The sequence below is a fragment of the Lichenostomus cassidix genome, chromosome 13 (assembly GCF_008360975.1).
Source record: "Lichenostomus cassidix isolate B80296 chromosome 13, HeHo_3.0, whole genome shotgun sequence".
In the NCBI taxonomy this organism is placed as follows: domain Eukaryota; kingdom Metazoa; phylum Chordata; class Aves; order Passeriformes; family Meliphagidae; genus Lichenostomus; species Lichenostomus cassidix.
The window spans coordinates 4403695-4425643 of NC_139494.1; the positions used below are offsets into that span (position 1 = coordinate 4403695).

The window sequence follows — 21949 nt, forward strand, 5'->3', positions numbered from 1 at the left end:
AACTTCCCAGTAATCTTTTCCCACCCCACTACTCTTTTCCTCTGCCCCTTCTTTAGAGTGAAGTTTTCATGCTGTTTGTCTATGCCAGACTGATCTACTCATTTTTTATTTATCCCTGCTAGCAAGGCTATATTTTAGGATTAGGTTTCTGGGCAGCTCTTGTCTGAGAATTTTGCACACCTTAAAACAGTAATGCAGGGACTACCACTTCTGCCTTTTTGTTTCATAATAGTGAAAGCCCTTCCTGAGTGAAAGCAGGGCACAGCCCCCCAAATACAGGGCACAGCCCCCCTCCTGCTGCCAGAGGGTGCTCCTGCCTGGAGGCAGATGCTGGAGCACCAGCCACTGGCACATGGTTTGAATTAGTTATTTCAGCTTTTGGGTTCGAGTCCACGAAATTAAACTTCTTTTTTTTTTTTTAACGTATTTTAAGTTAAAAAAAAATCAGAAAATGCTAGAAAATGCCAAAGTTAATGTTTGTAGCTGCAGTCATCATCTGAATTTTTTGTATATATTTGTTGTGGTATTCAGTTTAACAACAGCACAGTCTCATGCTGCTGTTGAAAGCTTGAACTAATTTCTTGTTGTCTAGGGATGCATCAGGGTTGTGTAGTGAGGGAGCCTGAGTATATAGGGTGTGTTCACTTGTTGCAGAAACAGGAAAATTTTAAAATGGGGACTGGGGAAGATAGTCTCGTGAATGTTGTTCAGAGAATTGGGTTGGGTCTCTTCATGCCAGTGGTTTTATTAATTGATTCTGGGCAAGTGACTTGCACAAACTTCTCTTGGGTGGTCACTAGTGATGTAATCTCGGGTTCTGGCTGACTCAGCTGAGACATTCAGAAGTGTTGAGGACTCACAGCTGCAGCAAAAGTCAGTAGGAGCTGTGCTTTGAAAACTGTGCTGTGAAAGGCTAATTACTCTGAAAAGCCAAGTCTCAATCATCTGCAGACATATAAATCAAACTCCAGAATGTAAAGTATATCCTTAGATCTTGAAACTTAGATCTTATATCTTTTCACATGAAGTTTGCTTCACCACTGTTGCTTAACCTGTACCATGCTCACTCTCTGGTGAGATGAGAAAAAATGTAATTGAATGAGCCAAGAGTAAAGCTGGACAAGGTGTATTTGAATCAGAAATGAGGGTTGTTTGTTTAAATGCTGATGGAATTGCTCCAGACAGTGAAGAGGCTGCCAGTCCCTCAAGGAAAAGTGCAGCTTGGGCACCCAGGTCTGGTGAGATCAGAACCACAGCTTTGTCTGGCAGCTGGCAGAGTGAGCTGGGATGGCAGCTCTTCCACCAGCATCTGGGATTGGCCTAAGGTCAGTTTGAGTCACTGTTCTGCACTGGTTCAGTTTACCATTCTCACTGGTGATAGCTGAACTGGTGGCTGATATCTTTGTAGCTATGAGCAGTGCATGATTTTGGTGTGTAATTCCTACTCCTAGGAAAAATTCTAGAGTTCGAGCCCAGGAAAAATGTGATGTACATAACTGTTTGTTCTCTCATGGTTCTGGCAAAGTGAGCACAAGCCTAATTTTCTGCAAGATGATCACTTTGGAAAGCAATGTTCTATTTGTTCTACCTTTAATGAATGCTTTCCTGGCAAATGTAATATAGAATTGCTGTCACGAGGGTACCACATTGCTGTGTAGTGTTGCAGACCTAAAGGTAGACAAGTTTGCTGCATTTTTTGTTTCAAAGATTGTCTCAGGAAGAAACTGATGTCTCTGTTCTTCAATAGGCATAGGAATGTGTATTTCAAGAGAGCTAGGACTTCAGCTGTGAATCTTTATAAAGCTTTTGTGATTTGAAGAAGGTTATGAACAATTTCTGGACATTTAACTCACTGGTATGTTCAAAATAATTTTTCCACCAATAAAAATAAAGTCAGAAAAGCTTTTACAGAAAGATGTAGCACTGGTAGCTATTTATGATAAGATTAATTTTTAGTTATATAAACTATAAATTAACTGCACTACAGCATTTTCATGTTTACTAACAATGGACTTTGAAGTTCTCTATTTCATAAAGGCAAGAGGTTTTTCTCTTATTAAGAATATGTGAATAGAAATTGTAAACTTCAAGGATAAAGGAATGACAGTTTTTCATTTAACATTGTTCTTCCTCCTAAAAGAAAATTATAATTTCCCAGGCTTCCAGCAAATACTGCAGCTGAAGCAGCACAGTGTTTTTGAACACTGTAGTAAATGCTCCATAATTGCCTCTGGTGGCAAATTCTCTGGCTGGGAAGCAGGTTGGCTCCTGCAGTTGAATGATGTAATATGATTTTCATTCACTGCTGTAAATTGGCTCTGGACAGCTTCTCATGTCTAACCTGACTCCTGGTTTCTGGATCTCACCAGGCAAACTGTGGCATTCACTCCTCGCATTCCACAGAAGTTTCTTTTGTCAGGCCAAAAATGTGTAAAAAAAATTCTGTTGAGGTCAAGACACAACAATAATAAAGAAATAATAAATAAAGTATTTTACATTGATAGTCAGTGGAGAAAATGTAAATATATGGAAAATGGTAAGAATAAAGGTGTCTTCAGTGCTGAGGCAAATTAAGGAAAACAGAAAGCTGTGTCTCACAGTTTTAGGAGCAAGCAGTAACAGCAGGGAGTTTCTGCTGCAAGAGCAAGGCAGATTTATTTCTTACATCTTGACTTTTATTTCTGAATTTGTGTAACTAATGTCGTCTGTAGGCACAAGAAGATAGTTTTGTTTTGATAAATCTAGATTTCATACACATGATAATTTTCATTTTGACCATATCAATTTTTACCCTCTTCACTACTTTTTATAATTGGGAGATTTCTTTTAGAAAAAAGTTGTGTACAGGTTAATTTACTCAGACAAGCTGTGTAGGAGTGAACTTCCAAGGTTTGTAGGTTTGAGATTGTTTTAGTTTTTGGCTTGGGTTTAGGTTTTTTTGGGGTTGTGTGTGTGTGTATGCAGTCTCTTTTTCCCAGAGACATCACTTCAGTCCAGTATAAACATAAATTAATAATAATTAGTAAAAATGGATGGTAAAACCAAAAAGGCATATATTTTTTATCTAATGCAAATTTCCCTGCAAAGTTCCTGTATTGCCAAGCAAAATGAGGAGTTTGCAGTTTCTAATGAGCATATGCATTCTTAAAGCTGATTATGAAGGGGGAAAGCAATCAGAGAAAATAAAATACAGAGCATAAAATCACACGTTTGACATAAAATATACTAATCAGATTTTTTACTGCATGAAATACTAATTGTCTTTTGGTTTACATGTTGTCTGTTTATTTTATTTTAAAAAATGTGAGAAGAAGAAGGGATTTAAGGAATGTGAATTGTCAAATGACAAAATCTGTTAAGAAAATAATACAGGTGACAGAGCTTCAGCTACCAGAAAGCTACTTAATTTTCGTGCTAATTTCTGGTGCTCTGCCTTTTCCTTGTCTATATTGATACATGTGCAGTAAAAACAGATGTTACAGAATGTAGAGAGCTCTTAACAATAAGTTGGATAAGAGATTAATAAATAACTTTTTCTCATTTCTGTCATTTTACTTCCTTCCACTTTCACTAAGTGCAGCGTGAGGAGCTCAGGGGGGCTCTGCATCCTCATCCAAGGATGGAGCAAGGAAAATAGATGGATGAGACTGGCAGGGGACATAACAATGAAAGGTGATGAGAAGGCCCAAAAATTCTGACCACCAATGTGGAGTATGACAGTGGTAGATGGAGAAACTCTGAGGTTTGGCAGAACAATGCTTCATTCTGGTGTTTATGTGGTTAGAGAGACATTGGTGTTTTGTCAGAAGCTGTTTTGTGAAATACCAGTCTGTGGATTCCTCTGGTGTTTCCTGTTTGTCTGTACCACATTTAATGCCAAATTGCCGTGCTACAGCAGAGGTGGTGGATTCCCAGTGTGACTGCCATCACAAATTCAGTGGTCACCAGCATCCTGAGCAGCTGCTCAGCTCTGCAGTTGTGTCAGAAGATCCAATGTCACTAGCACTGCTTCTAGGTGAACACTGTGGTATCAGGGAACATATCAAAACATCTGGTTTCATTCTGAAAGATGTCTTTGGGTGAGCAGAATTATCTGTGTAACTTTCTAGGTAGATTTATGTTGACAAGCCACTTCACTGCTGATAGGATTTTATCTCTTGAAGATTTGCCCTCGGGTGAGTTGTTGGGAAGCAGTTCTGTCTAGAGCTGCAGCAGGAGCTCGACAGCCAGAGCCTGAAAATCAACACCAAAGGCAATATGAAGGGAAACTCCACTTGTCACCTGATATTAATATAGGTGGAGGGTTTACTGGCTCTCAGCTCTCCATTTCCTTAGGCAGACTCCATAAGAGGGATTTATACTGCATATTATTAATTTTATTTGGAAGTCATTCAGGTTCTCTGATGAAAGGCAGCAATATAAAAGCCTTGAAGGACCATATGTGTTTAGGGGTTTTATAGTGGTGGTGAAGTCTTTGGCTGGAGAGGAGGCTAAAGGATTTAACTGTTAGAACAAGCAGTAAGCACAGACATCTGAAATCCTCAATGTCCTGCCATCCCAATGCACTTTGTGTTCTGCCTGAGGACTGAGGGGTGAGAGACACCAAAAGCTGTTCCTTGGGGTCCATCAGCACCGTCTGGAGCAGCAGGACTGCAGGGTTTGGGCTCTGCACTGTGGCTGCTGTGTGTTCTGCTGCTGAATGAGCCTCAGGTCCTGACTGTGACACTGCAGGGCAGAATTCCTTCCTTCCTTCCCTCCTATCTGGGGCTGTCTTTGGGTAAATATTTCAGTGCAGCTACCCAAACCCATTGTGCATGGTAGGAATAAAGCTTGTATCTCAGATGAAGAGATCAAGGCAGAGATCAGATCTTGCTTATATCTATAGTAAGAAGATCAGATTTCAAGTATGATTTGTTCACCTTAAATACTGAAAATATACCTGTGGATTTTTCTTCATCAGAGTCCAAAATGCGTGATAAGATATGAGAGCTGAAAATATGAGATAAATGTAAAATAACGGTCCAAATAGGTTTTTATAATCCATTTTTTTCTCAGTCCTTGGCTTAATTTCTATGTGCCCTAGTAACTTCCTCCTTGCCAATAGGAACAGTTCTTCCCAGCCCTGGGCTTTGTCACCATGCTGGATGCAAACTCCTTCTTTCCCCGCATAGTCCTTAACCAGCTCCCTGCAAATCCCTGCTTATAGGGCAGGGGGAAGACAAGGGTTTTGCCCTTCCCAACACCCTTCACACTGGTGTGTGTCCTGCCACAGGTTTGTGCTGCTCTGCTCTGCTCTGCTTTCCCTCTCTTGGAGGTGGCTTTGGTTCTTGGTTATTTATTTGCTTCTTGGCTGTTTGGCTATTGGCTGTTTGATTATTGGTAATTTGGTTCTTGGATATTTGCATATTTGCTTCTTGGCTGTTTGGTTCTTGACTGGTTCTTGGTTATTTAGTTATTGGTTATATGTTGGTTCATGGCTGTTTGGTTCTTGGTTATTTGCTGTTTGGTTCTTGGTTCTATTTGGTTCATGGTTATTTGGTTCCTGGCAGCCTGGGCAATGCCAGCCCAGCAGAGCCTCATCCCTGGGCACAGAGCACCCAACCCAGGGATCAATCTGCCTCATCCACTCGCTGTCCATCCCCAGCAGGGAGTCCTTGCCTGCCCAGTGCTGAGGGACGTTTGTGACACGGCTCAGGCAGGGGCTTGTGGCACTGTTAATAGAGCGTGGCTGTCTCATTTGTAGGCTCTATTCATCTGACAGCTGAGAATTATCAGTACTGATGCTTCACTCCCTCTCTTTTACTCCAAGGTAGTGATTTGTCTATGTTATGGGTAGGTAAGCTTGACAAAACATTGCACATTAGCAGCTGAGACAGTGTTTGAAATGGGAAAATTGCTAGCAAACTGCTCCATTAGAGACCCAAATAACAAATTCTTTCTTCCCCTCAATGAAACAGAGATAGTTAAGGCCCAAATTAATACGTCAGTCTCCCCAGCTCTGCAGGGGGAATCACTCTTCAAGACGAATGGCTTCATCACTCCTGAGTGTGAGCTGGCTCTGCTGAGTCCCTGTTAAGCAGAGATTTTTATCCTTTGTGCCCTGCCATCCTGAGCATGAGCAATACAGGCACCCCAGGAGGAGGTGATGAAAAGATTTGCACCTCAGTGAACTTTGAGATGGATTAGCATGGGAATTGGAGTGCTTATTCTGTACCCTGGGATAGTTTTTCATCTTTAACTGTGTGGTTTCCCCCTGTTTGTTGTGGGTTTTTCTCCAATATGTTTACTTCTTGCTCTCATTGCTGCAAAGTCATTTAAGGAAAGTGGGAAGAAGGAGAGCTTTATCCTGTCTAACATAATGTTATTACAAGAAAAATTTGTCTGAATCCATTGGGCCCTCATATTTTCCAATCTCTGATGATATATTAGTGAAGAGAAAGGAAATTGTTCCTGTCCTTTGATGTTGTTGTCAGAGACTCTAAAATAAAGCTGGGAGAGGCAGACAGAGCACTGCTGTGTGTCTGGAGGGGGGAGATGCTCTTAGTTCATCTCAGCACTCAGCTGGCAGCATGGCCACGAGGGGAGCAAAGCAGGAACAAAAGCCATGGGAGTTTGAACATGCCCAATTCATTTTATCAGTTTTGTGGATCCCACTTGGCGAGTCTCTTGAATGGATCTGAGTGTGAAATTCCACAGGAGAATCAAGAAAAATTTTATTGATTTGTATGAAACCTTAAATGCGAGGGAGGGTGGTGTAGTAGTTTAAATTATCAAAATTTAGCCTTTTAGGAGTGTGTGTCTTGTACAGATTTCTCAGATGTATTGTAAAATTATTTTATAGTATATTCTGGTAATACCCCCCCAAAAAAATGAAGTCCCAGATGTTGCTTTGCACTAGCAGAGATGGTTTTATAATGTATGACAGCACTCCATAGTATGCAGGGATAGACCACGAAAAATACAGTTTTCCAAAAGTCATATTCTAGGTAACTTAGGTAATCTTCTCTGAAATCAAATGTGGCTGTAAAATTTGTACATTTTCCCTTTTTGGAGGAAAAAATATGACAACATTAGGTAAGAATTCTGTTTTTCACTTCATTTCAAAGGTGGCATCTCTACCAGTTTCCCATTGTATGGCTTGTAATTAAGCCTTCATCACCCTGAAACTGCCAACACCCCTTCTGGCCAAACCTAGAGTTTCTTGAGATTTTTAATCCTCTGCTGTACTTGACATGTCATGCATGAGCTAAGATGAGGTGAAAGAGTAAAGTATTAATACAAACAACATGTTTTCTGTTAGTTTACTTGTATAACTGCCTTGTGTTTTTCAGGCTAATCCTGCCATTCTATAACATGCATTTATGAAAAAATTTAATGGAATTGACACAATTACATCATTCTGTTAAAGCACAGGTTTATTTAATGCAGCAGTGTGCTTTCTGCTGTGTTTTGTGCCCAGGCTGGAGCCCATGGTGCTGCCTGTGCTGCTCTGGTGCAACTGCAAGGTGCAGTGCCTGAGCAGAACGTGTTGTGTGCAGTCCTTGGTCCTTCACTTGCAAAGGGCTGCATGGAATAAAATAGTGGCAGGTGCTATGGTGGAAATACAGCAGCAGATGACAAGAGCCTTGTCCATCTATTTCTGTACAGGCCATCTGCTCCAGATTTTGTGGGGAAAGGTGAAGAGTTCACTAGGTAGCTTCAGAAGGCAACTCTCAAATAACTCCTGTTTCTGTTTCTGCTTTCCTCTCCACTTTTTTCTAGAAATGTCTTTTTAAACTTTTTTTACTACTTTTTTTTTTATTTTTTATTACTTAGGACCTGCAGCTATTCCAATTTTGGATTTTTTTTTTCTTTTTTACCCTACGGGGGGAGAAAATTCTCTGTATATTTCCACCCTTGAGTCACTAAAATTACCTTGGAATTTTGCTTGTCAAACCCATTGCTCTCCTTGGTTTTCCCTGTAAGGACTGCTCTGCTCTCCCCCTGTGCAGGATGGATGAACCCCCAGTTTCCATCCCCAGGGCCAGGGAATCAGGCAGGCATGGCTCTCTTTTGTTCCTAGAAGTGTCTGCACAGAAACACTTGGGAGGAGTTAAACACCCGACTGGCAAGCTGACAAAAAGCCTTTATGGGAAGAGTGTGTGTTCTGCTAATTCTGGTGACAAACACCCAACAATAGTGGCGTGCTGGAGCTCGCAGCAATTTGCATTTCGCTGTGGACTTGCCAGAAATGAAGCGTGTTATATTTAGAGCAACTGGAAGGGAAATCTCAGGCGCTAATTCAAATCACAAAACAAGGAATAGAATTAACTCTGATCACAACCTTTAAAAAACAGAGGGCTACAGAAATAACAGAGGGCAAACACATCAGCTGTACAAGTTGACTGTTCAAATATCAAAATATTTGTACTTAAATAGTTTCTTAGAGTATAAATGAGCTGGCAAATTATCGTATTTTCAAGGAGATTTTTTCTTTTGTTTATGGAAGCACAAATCACCAGAGGGACAGAGAGCTTACACATTTTCTCTGTACTATTCCCTAGTACTTTACAAACTTTGAATTACTTCTCCCTTCTCCCATTTCACTTTATCGTCATTCCTGATTCTAAATTTTTTTTCTCCCTTCTGCATTGCTGCAGCAACTTGAAATGAGTAGAGTGCTTCATTCCATCATTCCAATATGGTTTTGTATTCCAATTCTAAGCCGTTTCCAACCACAGATGTTTTACAATTTACACTGCTTCTTTTTATGACACTTTGGGAAAAAAATCACACAACATTTCAATAATAAGTAAGAGGAAGGTAAAACCACATTTTGGTCTCAGTCCCAACTCAGTAGATGTTTAGCCACCCTGGTCAGTGGAATTTGTTGTTTGAGGATCCATTTTTGCATTTCTAATAGAGATAAACATTTAGAGTTCATCTGAGGAGAAGCCATTCCTTTTAGCAGGAATTCAGGAAACTTGCTGACAAATACTTGAAAGTACTACTGGGAAGGAACAGAAATTAATCTTAGTGGTTACTGTATGCAGCATCTTAAAGCTGCTTACATTTTATGTTAGTGATACATTCATTTACAGTATTTCATAAAGAATACTTCTTTCAGGCCAAACCAGCAGCATTTTTATGTACTCTGGACAATATTGTAGAAAAACTTAAGTATTTGGTAGGTGGAATAGGAAGATGCACTACTTTTTTTTACTGTTTTAATATAAAATACTCCCCACCTTCTTAAAAATCTGAATTCATCTTGCAGTGAATTCACTTTGGTTTCTAGCATGTTCCCACAGGTTGTTGCTCCTGAACTGGTCTGATTGTGTTATTAGTCTGCTCACTAAGCTGTCACAACCTAGCCCAGCTTTCAGTTTAGATAGCTACATTCTATTTATAACAGCTAGTTATGGAATGTATTTCATTAGTATTAATTCCTTATATTAATTTTATTTATTATGTATATAATTATATATAACTTATATATTATGTATTACATTAATACATAAATGTATTTTCTATTTTTCTACCTTAACTGTAAAATATGCCTACTATTCTTTATTAATTTCATGAGCCTTAAATGCACAATTTCTTTACCTTGTGACCTTTTTTCTACACCAATCTAGTGCAATCAAAGAGCTTATTTTATTTTTGCAAGTTGTTTTCACAGTATTTTTTCTGTTTAGCAAACTTCAAAATAAAAATGTGTTTTGCATAAACCTCTGTAAAATTGCTTTCTATTTATCTAAAATGTGCTGTCATATTTAACGTGATTCTTGTCCTGTAGCTGTGTGGTTAACATGTATATTGCTTTGTTTGTTTCCAGACGTTTGGAACAAAACCTCATCAAAATCATTCCCCCTGGAGCTTTCGCCCAGTACAAGAAGCTTAAGAGAATGTAAGTTTTAATAAGACCAACATGCAAGAGCAATCATGAATCTTCTAGCTTCCAGTTCAGTATCTTCATTTTAGAAACATATTGGCAATTCTCGGTTGAAGTCACTGGGGATTGCACAAATCATCTCTTTGGAGTGTAAGCAACAATGGAACTTGGTTCAGGATGCCTAGCAGTGCATGAAATCCTTAATAATGCTTAATTTCACTTCCTATTATAAACGATGTGATTTAATTAGTTGTTAGCCTGTTCAAACTTCAGATCTGCTTCCTCAGAAGAGATTTCGAGTTCTGTTTTCCCTCTCATCCGTTCTGGTGCCTGTTTGCAGCACGTCAGGGTGGCTGACCCCAGTTAGAGCAAGAGTCACGTTCTTGCAGAGCAGGGAGGATTTTTGTTGTGGTGTGTTTGATGTCCTGATGTTGAAATGGTTTGACTGTTTACAAGAAAACAAAGAAACCTGCTGGAGCTTGTTTTCTCTGTTGCTTAATCACCAGTAGATACCCAGATAATTCTTTCTTTTATTAGCTCTTGTGTTGTCTCCTTGGATTTTTAAAACAATAATCCTGATGTGTAGCAGTGCTGTCATGCATATGACAACAGGGCATTCCCCCAGTCAGGTTTTTCTCTCATTTTGAAGTGATATATGAGAGATGATGTGAGTAGAACGATGACACAAATGATGGTAAAGCAAGTTACCCCTGCTTCAGCACAGTATGAGGATGTTGATGTTTCCACAGGGGCAGTAACTTCCAGGAGTCATTCAGGCTTTGTAGCTCAGTGCTAATGCGGCTGAAAAAGTGCCTTGGCAGCTCTTTTCTGATGGGAACAATACTGGAATTGAGACACTGGCAGCTCATTTCACAGCAGACACTGGATTATCAGATAGCTGATGGTTTGGGAAACCGAAATGAGCTTGCCCCATACCATTGATTTAAGGGCAAAATTACTGTTTGCCAGTCCAAACTTAGCATGTTCCTAGAGCTGAAGAGCTGTAAATATGGATCTTAATATTTAACAGGTCAAATCATCAATCTTAGATGGTCTCTGTTCTGCTGTCTCACTTTCAATATAGCTGTATGTATTTTTAAAGAAGTGCTGTATTGGATAGTAAGATGGTAATTTCAGTGAATTATGATGGATCGCTTTTCAGTGACCTAACTTGTAACTTTTTTATTATTAAAATCACTATGTAGTTCTTTGTAAGGTGTGACTAATTTTAGATTTTTGCAATGTTTTACTGTCTTTTCATTTTTCATTGATCGGTGAACTCTAGTTTTATGGGAGTTGACCAGAAAAATATTCTTTAACATGACTAGCCGCCCAATCCAATATAGCACTTACTGTGTGAAATGATGAATGTTAGAATTTCACAGCAGAATTCCATTAGCGAGTTGTGTTAACAGCTTTTGGGGATATAATTGGCATACTCATTCAGATTTGAACTCATAATTAAATAATAAGTTATTGTGCCAGATGATCTGTGCCAAAGCTTAGTTAGTATGACAGGATCTTGTGGGAGAACTTGGGATAGGTATTTGGGCTGCAGAATGTCCCATAACAAGTCTGATGTTTTGCCATTTGTTTATCCATCTTGTCTCCTTGTCAAAATTTTCTTCCTGCTGGACAGTGAGGCTCTGAATTGAGCAACAACTCTGTTACACACAGTTTAATTGAGGACATTTGTTTCAGTATTTAAAGAGATTATAGACACCATCTTTTTAAGATTGTCAGTCCTGTTAACCCAAAAACATACTTTGGTCAAAAGAGTATCTCTTAAAAACAAAACAATCATCCATCCTCTTCCTCTAGAGGAAGGATATGCTTGATATCACTGAGGTTGTTAGCCTTTCTTCATTTCTGTCACTTTTATTTCAATGAGCAGTGCCATAGCAGGAAGTTTATCAATTTAATTAATGGATGCCCTGCTGGAGGTACAAATGAAGAACATTATTATAATTGTTGTTATTATTACTATTAACTACTATAATAATATGTTTTTATCATTCAGAGGGTAGTATTAACATAACCCTGTAAATTGTATTGTATTTTTCTCCTTCTGGTGAATAAATATGCAAGAATGTTAGCAATAATAGTCCTCACTTGCAACTCTGTACTCTCTGTATTTTGATTGTTTGCTGAGTATTTCCTGCAAGGTAAAGAAGTTTCCTTAAATAAGTGGATAACTGAGATTAATTATTAAGTTAGATCCACTTGTCCAACATAATCTTGATATGATTTGATATTATTAGGTCAAGATGATAGCAGAAAGTGTACATTAATTCAAACATTATACTTGCATATAGCTGAAGTTTGCTGTTTAGAATATCTTTCCAGCCACTTCTAAGATGGGAGAGTTAGTTTGGTGATTGAGTTTCAGTAAAGGAGCTGAAATCTACTTTGTCTTGTACTTAATCATAATTGCCTAAATCTCCTGTCTCTGCTCTTCTGAGGCTTTTAACTAACAAGTTTGTAGAGCAAAACTAAAAGCCAAGTACATGGAATAACTCTGAAAGATGTGGTTGCACCTCTCTAGCTCTGATGCTTGTGCTGGCATTTCATGTTGTCAGATTAATTTTACCCCATTTTAGCAGAAACCACATTGAGATTTCACAGGCTTCCCAGTAGCTCTGTGGAGTTGCTACATTTTTTTAAGCAGCTTCTAAAATGTAAACCATATATGACATGGATTTTGCCGAGTACTCTTGTCAAATGAGAACAGCCCATTTTATATATTAGAGATAGTCGAGTAATCTGTTTCTCATAATGTTAGTCAACAAAGAGAATATTCAACCAGTGCTATTAATAATTTTTCATTTGGCTGCATCTAAAAATAAATCTGTTTTGTTTCAAAACCTTTCACAGTAAATACATTTAAGCCATCCAGTCATGTGTTACTCAGCGACTTGCAGGGTATCCTTGCTCCCCTGGTGCAAAGTCAAAACCAATTTATGTCCCTAACTGGTGACTGAGTACAGCCACCCTCCAAGATGTGTGCAGCAACCTTTTGAGAGATTCCTACCATGCTGTCAGAGGTGCAGGGAGGGGGCATGAGGTGACTAATGTCATCCCTGCCTGAGTGGAATCCTGACCATTTTATTACATTTCCAGTTGAAGAGGCACACTTCCCCTGAGTGGGATGATACCCTAGAGATACCCTAAACTATGGAAATGAGCCTCATGTCATCTGAATTGTCTTAGCTGTGCAGCTTGGAAAAGCCTCTCTCTGTCTTGATGTGCATGAAAGACACAATAGGACAACCTTACCAAAGCAGACCAAATGAAGGAACAAAAGTACAAGGACAAAGGTGAATCCCTTTCTCTTGGTCAAGTCAGAAGGAGATGGAACCTCCTTATCCGACAGCAGTGGAACTTGGGCTCTAATGGAAAGGAAATAATGTGTCTAATTATCTTGTAATGCTGATTGTAGTGCATCTGCATGAAGTGAGAGAGTGCCATGGCCCAGCAGGGCTCTGCTGCACGTTCAGGCACCATTAGTTACACCCTCATTAGCGCCCGGACAGGGGGAGGCAGGAAGGATGGAAATGTTGAGATGCAGCAAATCAGGAAAACAGTGCTGAAATACTGCTTTCAAAAACTAGATGTCACTTTTCAGATGTTTGTCATTGTTCAGCAAACTCACCTTTCATGTGATTTTAACAGATTTTAATACATACCTCAATAAATAGGAATGATCCACTTTGTACTTCTTCTTACTAGATAAAAAACATCAGTCTAAACAAGTTCCACAAAAACCTGTGTAAAAACAAAAATAAATATTCCTACTTTCACTGTGACAAGTTTCGCTGCTGAGAATTGAGCTGCAAAACCAAAACCTTCCAAAAATCCTGTTCTACCATGCACGATCTTTTAGCAGAAAACATCAGTAGATTGCAGAGCAATTCTTTATGAGCTTAAAAAAAGAATGAAGCCTTATAAAGGGACCAAGAAAACCAAACAAAAAATCCCAATTTACATGGCTAGATTTGAAGAGAGAGGACCTCATTAAAATTTTAACCAACATGATTGGTAGCTCAAAAGATGTAGAGAATGGAAAACCTTCTTAATTTCTGATTATTAAGTTCTCATTCAAGCGATGTTTATTTAGAGTCTACTTGGATCCATAGCATGTGCCCCAGTGGAAATAACAGTGAAGATGTACATTAAATACTGTATTGCTTCAGCTGTCAGTGAAGAGATTTGATACGACAGATAGAAGCTGATATCAGCTGTCAGGGAGTGCAGCCAGGTGCTTAAAGTTATGTCTCAGCTCAGCACCTGGCTGGACTGAGTGACAGAAAGTCTGGGTGACAGTGACAGTCACTATAAGGCACCAGCACTGAGCACTGGGTGCCAAGGGTAGTAAACTGGGCTTCTTGTATGAAATTACTGTGGCATAATCTGTATTTATCTTTGTGTTCTTGGCTGGTTATGACTCAAAATGAAGAGTACTTTCCAAACCAGGAGCACATTTTACTTTAAAACAACAGCAGGCAGTACTGAATGCACTCACACTGAAAGGGTGGAATCTCTCTGGTCTCCCTGCAGGGTCTGCAGCACACTGGGTGTCTCCTCAGTGCTGCTGCTTCAGAGCTCCACAGTTCACATTCAGATGTTTGAAAGCTTTCCCCAGTGTTTTTGGGATCTGGGCTGGGCAGTCTGCATCATCCTCTCTATTATTAAAAAGTTTGCTTTCCATGCCTGAATTGAAACATTCAGACAACTCATATTCTTTGTCAAGGGCTGCTGCTTGTGCTTGAGGGCCACCCTAGAGGGTCACAGAGGCATCCCCAGCATTAATGGGTCTTGGGATGGTTTTATCAGCATTGCTGCTGTTCTTCATAAGAACCCTTTTTTGTAATGTCCATAAAATGAAAGACCTTATTAAGAGGGGTGCTCTCTATTGAGGCTGTGGCTGATGTTTTCTGATTCCTCCTGGAGTTTTCCTATCTCTGCCCTTATGTAGTTCATAATTTCTCTGAGATAATATGATCCTTTACTTCCATTTTTATATCAAGTGTGTTCTTCCAATAAGCTACAGCTAAAATATTTTCATCAGATTGCTGTTTACTTACATTTTTTCTAATCCCTCTTTCTCTTTACAGAGACATCAGCAAGAATCAAATAACTGACATTGCACCTGATGCATTCAAAGGCTTGAAATCTCTCATTTCATTGTAAGTAGAAAATAGAGCTGAATGGGCATTTGGGGAGAGCTTGCATGTTAGAGGAATAAAAATGATAATGTGCTGTCTGGGGGAACATATGTTTCTGTATGCAACTGCCAGCTTGTGTGAAGCTTTTGTAAATGGAAAATTGGTGATGAAGTTTAGAAAGGAGGACTGTCTGCAAGGCTCTCAGAAGGCTGCTGACTTCTTCCCTTCTGAAAATCAGTGCATTATTCAGTCTGCTGTACATGTGCACCTGCAGGCTGCTCCATGCACCCCTGCTCCTCCTGGCACGGGAAAACCTCACCTTAGCTCAGACACCGATTGGTGCTGTGAATCAGGGAAGAGTTGGGGAAATACTTCCATACTGGATTTTTCTTGTGTAGTAAAGAAATTACCCTCTCTTGGGAGTTTTCTGTTTAGTTTTGGTGGGTTTTATGGGTTTTTTGTTTGTCTGGTGTTTTGTGGTGGAGGGATTTTTTGGATTTGGTGGTTTTGGTTGAGGTTTTTTGAGATTTTTTGTGGTGATGGTGGGTTTTGGGTTTTTTTTTTTTTTCTTTTTCCTTCAAACTATTTAGGGAAGATCCTAACCATAACAAAATATTTGTATTTCTTAGCTGTAATTACTAGTTTATTAAGCTGGAAGGTGACTAAGATAAGATTTCATACAGAAGATAAAAGGAAGGTAGGATCTCTTGACAGCCATTTGTTTCTCTTTATAGAACACTGAAAACTGATTTAGCACCAAATTGAATTTACCTGCAGCTGTATTTCAGCCAAGGTACCCATAGCACTGTTAAAGCAGTGGAGTTTTTAATGGGTAAAAAGAGCAATACAAGGTCAGAAGCTGCATATGGAGGATGAATTAGAAGAGTGTTAGAAAACCCCATGTTGAGAGAAGAGGGAAGCACAACTAGAATGATATTTACCTGAGTTAATTTTAAAGACAGTGTTGTAACACTTATGTCATTAATATTCATATAACACAGCTTGGTTTTTAAAGAACTGTAGTTTATTTCTACAAGCTGGCATAATTTTATTCTCTGAATACTGGATAGTTCTGAGAGGCTGAATAATTTGTGGACTAGAAGAGTATCGGAAGGTTATTCAGTATTAAACTTACATGTTGCAGTAAACCTCTGAGCCAGAATGCAGGATTGGCCCTTTCTTATGCCCTGAATCCAGCTGGGAGAATGCCAGAAATATATATTAAGTGTTGCTGGTGTTTGTTGAATAGTTCAGGCGGTGTTATTCAACATGCTGTGGAAATGGTCAAATCCCTCACTGCTGTCTGGAAACAATTCAGCAAGAGAGTGACATTTACTGAGCGCTACAGTTCTGGCTGAGTGTGGAGCTGCTGCTGATGCTGCAGTGCTGCAGCTTCCTGGTCCTGGCAACCCTCCTGGCCAGGCAAGACATCTCCACTGGGCTTGGCTTCCCGAGGCAGAGCTTACTCAGCTTTAGCCACAGTTAATTCAGATACCCCCAGGTGGCCTCAGGAGTGTGGGACAAAACACATCAGAGTGGACAGAGAGGAAATGAGAATATAAACTGGGCAGGCATTTATAGTGTTTTGACTGCATATAGAAGTGAGTGCCATGGCTGTGTATTCTCTGCCCAGTCATTCAAAGCAATATTTTAAGTAAATGATGTTTGAGTATGTTTGTATCCAAGTGGGTAAAATAGTGCTTAAGTTAATGGCAGTAGGTTACAGCAGGGAAGAGAGAAGGCAGGAAGATGAGATGCAGCCCAGCAAAGGCTGTAGCAAGGGAACTTCCTCTGAGCCTTTCCTTGGCTCCGTGTTTGTCTCACTTTCCCTCCACCACACACACACAAAGCTGACACTCGGTTTCTCCTCTCCTTGGCAGCCTTGTTTCTAGGACAGTATCAATTCCAATCTTGAAAATATCAGCCTCCCCCTCTGGGGTCATTTGTCCACTGTGCTTTTACTTTCTTTTGAAAGGTTTTGTTCCTGTTGTTTGTTGCAGGTAGCTCTTACAAATACTTCACCTGTGGCTGACAAGCCATGGTTAGTCCCCTCATCTTTCATGACCTGGCAGGTTCCTCCCTGTAGTTCTTTCAGTTTCTGAGCCCTTGATACCTTCATGGAGCAAGATTATCTGCTGCTCAGCAGAATCTAGGTTTCTCTGAAGAAAGCTTCCTCAGGTTTCTTCCCCTCAGAAACAGAGGATCTTCTGTTGTCTGAACTTGGCCACAGCCACCAGCCGAGCTCAGTCAGGCACAGAAAGACAAGTGCAGGAGAAGAGAACTGCTTGGAGCCCTCCCAGTGACTGCCAAAGGGGAAGGAGCCAGGAGGTGCAAATGAAGTGACACAGTTGCTCACCAGTGTTTTCCCTCAATCTTTTTGGTGCCCAAGGTCCCAGTAACTAGTCAGCTGCATGCCCTGAAGGAACATTGCTCTGCATACAACGAGAGCAGCTTTTATTGTTCCTACACCTCAGTCAGATGTGACTGGAGCATGCATTTTAATGAGACACCATCGAGGAGCAGTCTCTGTGCAGAGCAGCTGGGCTTTCCAGCTAGCTGAGTTCAAATCACAAGAAAGGAGGGGAAAGTATTAATGTACAAATGAAAGTAAGCAACTTGGTTTCCATTAAAAATGAACTGCTGCTGTACTGCCTAAAATACTTGGTTTTTTTTTCCTCTGCATTATTCCTGTTCTGTGCTCCTCCCTTTGCTCCCTGCCTGCCTGCAATCGCAGTGCTCCCTGTGGGTCTGGAGAGCCAGAGTGCTGCTCTGGAGAGCAGCCAACATTGTTAGTCTGGCTGCCTAATGCACGCCTCAGTTTAGTGGGTTCTGCTCTGCTTTCTGCTGAAGTGAGCTTGGGTTGGTGTTTCCAGGCAGAAATGCTTCTCAGAGTACTCTGCCTGTTGTACTTGTGTAGAGATGGTAGAAGGAATGGTGTACTGCAGTTTTCAAAACATGGGAATGTTTATAACAGAAGCTGTTTCCGCTAAAATGTATCAAACTTAAATCTTTTAAAAGTGCTAAGTGATCCAGGTGCTAGCAGGTCATAAGTTTTTATTGTAAATATTTTATTGTAAATCTGTATATTTTCTCTAACAAGAAATTCACCTGTGGGAGTCAAACAGATCACCAAAGGTTTATACTTCAAAGCCATTTCTACCTTGGGTTTTCTCTGCATTTAGCAAAACAAAGGCAAGTTTTTTCCTGTAGGGTACACGAGACTTCTCCATTCCCCACATGCAGGAAAAAATAAGTTATTTTCTCTGTGCCCATTTTACAATGGGATTTTGCTCCCTATTCATATGACTCTTTGGAACAAGGAATTTCTTGGGGATGCTCATAACTTTTTTTTCTTGGTTGTTGCAGAATAAGGAACCGGAATCCTTATTCTTTAAGAACATTATTTTCCTTCTTCCTAGAGTTTTCTTGCTTTTCCTCTTCTTCTTGTGCTGGAAGAATTAGTCTTACCGTGCAATACTTCCTTTACATAAACATGAGGGCAAAAAATACCCTTGTCTGGAGAAGTGTGGCAAAATGGGTTGGTTGCAAAAGAATGTATTATCTGAATTTGAAGGAGAAGTTTGAGAAACACCCTGTTTGTCGTACCTGGTGTTTGTGTTCCATGGTTGGCTGTGCCTCTGCAGTAGCTGGAGTGGTTAATAACAGCTCAGAGCATGGGGGCTGAGTTGGGAATAGTTTCATGTTTCAAGATTGCTGCACACACTTTCTGAAGTAAATTAATTTTTCATTCAATCTACTTAAAATCTGTCTGGTGTCACTGAGAGGGTTGTATCAGCATTTGGTTGTTGTTAATAGTATCAAACCCAAATGTTATCCTTGGGGTTAGTAAATGTCCCACAAATGTAGGTTTGGAAGGCCATATCCAGACTGTCTGGGGACATTTTATGAGATATGACAAAATAGTCTAAGCCCTTAGGATGGTTAACTACATGAGTAAGTTTTAGAGCATTGCAGAGGGAGAATTCCTTTGGTTTTGTTCATACACTGAATTAAGCTAGTGAACATTGTAAAAGCTTAGATCAGCCTGGGCACAAAGACAAGAGACAGCTCAGGTTTTGACACAGCAGTCCCATTTAGACCATCATCTCCTGGGTGATGATGTATGGTGTGTCATTCATGGTGATTTGAAATCTGCAATAAAACACTGTCTATTGCAATAACTGACAAACTTATTTTAAGGTAACAAATTGCTTTGGATAGTTTTACTGTGATTTATTTAGCTAAGCTTGTTCTCAAGAAATATGAAATAGTGCAGGGGAAAAAAAATTACATGTCCAAGTTTCTTTTAGATATTAGAAATTTATTGCTGTTTTTATCCCTATCAATTCCTCCTCGTCTGAAAACCTGAATTCGTATTGAGCTTGTGCCATTGTACATAGCTTGGGAAATATAATTCTTCCTAGCAAGAATTGTTTTCACAGTCTGGAGGAAAGTTAAAAGCATTCTAAGGACTGAAAAAGACATTGCATAAAGTCACAATTTGACACTTCAGTAAGAATGTTTCAGCCTAGCCAAAATAAAGGAACACTTAGCTGGAAACCATATGGTCTAAAGTAAGAGATTCTGTGCTAGGCTTTCATACCTCAAAAAACTCTGTGTCACCTTCAAGGGAAAAATCTCTGTGTTCTGTGATCTGACTTAATGAAGCAGCTAAATTGCAACTACATTTGCAAGCGAGGTAGGCTGAGGAACAGAGACATAAAATAAAGACAAGGCAGCAATTATTGTTTCACACCCTTAGAAGGTGTTATTAAACTTCAGTGCTTCTGAAAGGCCATGTGTTGGTAAAGCCAGTGTAAATTCCCTCATTTTAAAATGCTTCAAGAGGTCAGAATGGATGGAAACTGTGGAGAATCAGTGTAAATTTTGCATTTTAAGACCCTGCTGCTGAGGGTTTGATCCGTGCTTGATTAGATTCTCACCCAAGAAAACAAACTTGTGGCTCTGTGTGCTTCCTGTACTTTCTTGGTGTGCTGTGTCCCAGCCTTGCACACCAATCTGTGCAGTGCCTATTTGCACTGTTTAATCTTTATTTTGAACTACTCAGAATATCAGTTGGTTTAAACAGCAAAACTTGAAGCTTAGTAGTAAGAATTAATTATTTAATTGGAAATGTAATATCTAATGTGTCTTGGGATAGATACATTGTTAGGGGACTATTAAAATATGATGTGAGAATCAGGCTGAGGAAACACAATGCCTCATTTGTGACTGGTTTATATTTGTATAACTTCTTGTTGATCCATAATAACTCTTCAGGGTGCTTCTCTCAGGGATCTCCAATGCACCCAGTGCAGCCAGGGCTCTGTGCTTTATGTGCTGTGGTGTTTCTCAGAGCCATGGCTGACTTAATTTCCTAAAGATGAGAAGAAAATGAGGAATCAGGAGCACACGCTAAAAATCTCAGTAATTTTTTTGTGTGTTCTAATAAATGTTCTAATTCACTGATTCACTGTCTATTGGCAGCAATTACTGAGCTAATTTTATTTTTATTGCATGTTAACTTTGTTAGTGTATTTTTAATTAAAAAAATATTTTGGGTCTAGAATTTCAGGTGCTCTGGGGTAGAAGAAGGGTTGTGTTGCTGTGCCAAGCTTGCACCTTAGCCAGGACACCTGCGAGTGTGAGGGAAGCAAATGAGCACCATTTTTAGAACTTGCAGTGCCAAAGGGCAAATCTCCTAAAATTACTCTGCTGGCAAAAGCACTGGAGATTTAAATGAAATTCTTGAATTGAATTGGTTGTTTCCTGCTATATGGCTTTTTTAAGTGTGGGGCTTTTTTGTTTGTTTGTTTTGGTTTTTTGGGGGGGTTTTTGGGTGTGTTTTTTAGTTTGGTTGATTTGTTTGATTTTTTGGTGGCACTGGTGTTTTGTTTGGACTGTTTTTTTGGTTTTGGGTATTTTTGGTTCGATTTTTTGGTCATTTTTTGTTGTTTTGTTTGGTTAGTTTTGGGGGTTATTTTGGGGGATGTTATGGGTTTTTTGGGTTGGTTTGGTTGGGGACTTTTTGTTTGGCTTTGGTGGAACTTTTTTTGTTTGGGTTTTTTTTGTTTTGGGGCTTTTTTGGGTTTGTTTTTGGTTTTTGTTTTGTTTGCTTGGTTGGTTTTTTGGGTTATTTTGGGATTTTTGTGGGGTTTTTGATTTTTTTTTTTTTTAATTTCTTGGGTTGGTTTGTTTGGTTTGGTTTTTTGTTTGGTTCTTTTTTGGGGTTTTTTTTTGGGGGGGGGTGGTATGGTTTGGTGGTTTGTTTTGATTTTTTTTGGTCAGGGGTTTTGCTTGGTTTGTTTTTCCCCCAGAGGCAGGGAAGGGCAGTGTGGCAGTGTGACAGGAGGTCCCTGTGGCTGCAGGGCTCCCAGCCTGGCTCCAGCAGCACTGCCCAGACAAAACCACACTGGACCAAGAGCCCAGTGGTCAAGTTCCTGCTCTGAGTGTGCTCTCCTGGCTGACCCAGAAACAGAGACCTCTGGGCAAAGCAAGTTTTCTGTGCTTTTCCTGCACGAACAGGCAATGAGGAGCTCCAGAGCTTAGCTGCAGTGCAGATCTCCTCTCCTCTCTGCTCCTTCCTGGCGTGGCAGGCAGGCATGGCAGGAGCTCGTTTGGCTCTGAGCAGTGCTGAACATGAATATGAATTAGAGACAAGTGCCTGAGCTCTCATACTGACTTTTGTTTAGCTGCTAATCTGTTTGAATGCTAATGTGCCACATGCACATAAGCCAAATTAGTTTGGAAAATGCTTATTATGCTTTTCATGGCTTCTAAAAATTGGAGCTTTGTTTTATTTTATAAGCTATTTTGATCTGTTTTATTTTGCTCAAAATAATAAAGAAGATGTATAAACACATCCAAGGTTTAAAATTCAGTAGCACACTGCACTATGACCTTCTGACTC

General features: G+C 39.8%; 1 protein-coding gene across 2 annotated transcripts in view; it reads left to right on the forward strand.

Moving 5' to 3' along the window:
- The window catches only part of SLIT3 (slit guidance ligand 3), a 457068-nt gene that overhangs the window by 297413 nt on the left and 137706 nt on the right, over positions 1–21949 (forward strand). For both annotated transcript variants that reach the window (XM_085073420.1, XM_085073421.1), the window contains 2 exons: positions 9818–9889; positions 14989–15060. In XM_085073420.1, coding sequence (XP_084929546.1) covers positions 9818–9889; positions 14989–15060 — 144 coding nt within the window. The remainder of the gene's footprint in view (positions 1–9817; positions 9890–14988; positions 15061–21949) is intronic.